The sequence below is a fragment of the Tachysurus fulvidraco genome, chromosome 14 (assembly GCF_022655615.1).
Source record: "Tachysurus fulvidraco isolate hzauxx_2018 chromosome 14, HZAU_PFXX_2.0, whole genome shotgun sequence".
Classification (NCBI taxonomy): Eukaryota; Metazoa; Chordata; class Actinopteri; order Siluriformes; family Bagridae; genus Tachysurus; species Tachysurus fulvidraco.
This window is the reverse complement of record NC_062531.1, coordinates 26,204,731-26,207,230: the sequence shown is the minus strand read 5'-3', so window position 1 is coordinate 26,207,230 and position 2,500 is coordinate 26,204,731. Positions and strand designations below refer to the sequence as shown.

The 2,500-nt window shown below is 33.0% G+C and overlaps 2 protein-coding genes across 4 annotated transcripts in view; both read right to left on the bottom strand.

Annotated features, from left to right (window-relative positions):
- Positions 1 to 228, bottom strand: part of si:ch73-138n13.1 (stress response protein nst1) — a 50,751-nt gene extending 50,523 nt beyond the window's left edge. For both annotated transcript variants that reach the window (XM_027168247.2, XM_027168248.2), the window contains exon 1: positions 68 to 228. The gene's annotated coding sequence lies outside the window, so the exon portion shown is untranslated. The remainder of the gene's footprint in view (positions 1 to 67) is intronic.
- A 1,500-nt stretch (positions 229 to 1,728) lies between these two features.
- si:dkey-220o5.5 (actin filament-associated protein 1-like 2) overlaps positions 1,729 to 2,500 on the bottom strand; it is a 23,873-nt gene continuing 23,101 nt past the window's right edge. For both annotated transcript variants that reach the window (XM_047799870.1, XM_027168239.2), the window contains exon 15: positions 1,729 to 2,428. In XM_047799870.1, coding sequence (XP_047655826.1) covers positions 2,402 to 2,428 — 27 coding nt within the window. In that variant the 3' untranslated portion in view covers positions 1,729 to 2,401. The remainder of the gene's footprint in view (positions 2,429 to 2,500) is intronic.

The window sequence follows — 2,500 nt, the reverse complement described above, 5'->3', positions numbered from 1 at the left end:
CCCTTTTCGGGCTGTTTTGCAACCTAACTTCATTTACAATTGAAAACATTCCTCTCTCAACACTTACCTTAACATCCAGCAGGTTCCTCACACTCACATTTCGGCTTTATTTCCCATCACAGACACTTTTAATCAACACCGGGACACAAAATAACCTCTTAAATTATTTCTCTTATTATTTTTTAAACTGTCGCAAACAAACCGCTGAGGAAAACCGGAAGAAAGAGAAGGGTTTGGGTTCAATCCCGTTCTGGAGATGTAGTGCACTAGGCAGCTGGGGAATTCACCATTTAGTGCCCTAGATAGTGTACATATGTAGGCAGTGAGTGAATGTTTGGAATTGGGCACGATGGTCGCTTTACCTGAGACGGGTTTGAATATTTACCTGGGAGACTTTCGCCTCCTGGTGGCCAATGTGTGATATTACACATAACTCAAGATTATAATACTGTTGTACTTCTAATAAAACCTCCTCTTCCGCCTCCTCTTCCTCCTATTACCGCCTCTATTTATACTAAAACACCTATCACTACTCCTACTTCCAGGTCTCTTACTGTGCCTGTTGTCCTGTGTTAGTAATGACTGTAGTGAGGGGGATGTGGAAGGTCAGCGTGTAAGGTGTTGGACAACAGATCGGTAGGACGAAGGTTCAAACTTCTGGTCCTTCAAATGAAGAGAATTTTATTGTCATGTCATCCACATATATGTGACGCAGTACACAGTGACATGAGATGTTCCTCCAGGATCAGGGTGACATAAAACAACACAGAGCTAAAGACTGAAAGACATATGAAGTGCATCGTGTTGAACTTACATTAGTGCAAACAGAGCACAAAACACTACAGGACAAATAGACAAAATAACAGTGATCAGTGTAAATTGTGTATATTATACAGTACAACGGATTAAAGTAGAGGATTCAGAACGTAGAGGGTTCTAGTAACACGTCTACAGTTGTGGAATAGCAGCAGTTTGATGGTGTATTAAAATGTGGTGTGTAAAAGAACAACCGGAACAGCGGTTGAGTTGCTGCTACCACCGGGCCCTTGAGAAAGGCCCCTCAATTACTTAGCTGTATTAAAAATGAGATAAACATGTATGTTGCTCTGGATGAAGGCATCAGCCTAATGCTGTATATGTAAAATTAGAGTCTTGTGATTGTTGTGTACTTTATGGATGATGGAAATGACAGTAAACTCCTCCTGCTGCAACTGCTACGAATATTACACCTATTATTATTATTATTATTATTATTATTATTATTATTATTATTATTGTTGTTGTTGTTGTTGTTGTTGTTGTTGTTGTTGCTGTTGTTGTTGTTGTTATTATTATTGTTGTTGTTATTATTGTTGTTGTTGTTTTTGTTATTATTGTTATTATTGTTGTTATTGATATTATTATTATTACTTGTGTTGTTGTTATTATTATTACTATTATTATTATTATTATTACTGTTGTTGTTGTTATTGTTATTATTATTACTGTTGTTATTATTATTATTATTATTATAACTGTTGTTGTTGTTGTTGTTATTATTATTATTATTATTACTGTTGTTGTTGTTATTATTATTATTATTACTACTTTTGGTTCAAAACAGTTGACTACAATTATTTTGTACTTAAAATTGAATCTCAGTTTAGAAATGAACTTAATAAAAAATCATTTGTTTTAACTTAAAATAAAAGGGATTAAAGACGTAAATGACCAGAAGAGAAACTGTTCTTCATCCAACGCTGGTTTATTTATTACACAAACATCATGAATAGATTCATCATCATACCACAGTTATCAATTTTATACATTTTACATTATACCAATACAACCAGAGGATAAAAAAAATCCTAGACTGACACTGAAACTGATCACAACTCCATGCTTTGTTTTAAAAAAGATCTTTAAAAAAAAATTAAGAATTAAGGCATTTCATTAAAAAAGAGACTTGTATAAAATATGTGCACCTGTATAAAGTTACCACAGAGCTGCAGCCAGAGCATTAATGAAGAGGTAATTATTCTCACCTGGTGCTTGGACCCCTAAATCATTTACAAACACATAACTAAGACCGCAGTGTCTTTCATTAGTCATTATTAACCCTTTTTTTTTTGCTCAGTTAATTTTACAGAACGAAAGTTGAAGAGATTCATAACAGAAGTTCAGAATAAACAACAGACTGTGAGAAGGAAAAGAAACTGAAACTGTGATGTGGAATTTGTTATGAAACAACAGTACTGATAAAAAATTACAAAAATATGCATGATCCACATGCTCAGTAATTATAATATTCTCAGTGCAATTGATAATAATAATAATAATAATAATAATAATAATAATAATAATAATAATAATAATAATAATAATAAGACAGGAATGTGTACAAGATGAGAAGGAGTTCAGGTCAAGCCGAAGCCTTCGTCTCCCACTCCTGAAAAAGTGATAATAAAAAAACATATTTCATAAATGCTTTAAAAAAAAGTGTTTTGTTATAAAAATCTTA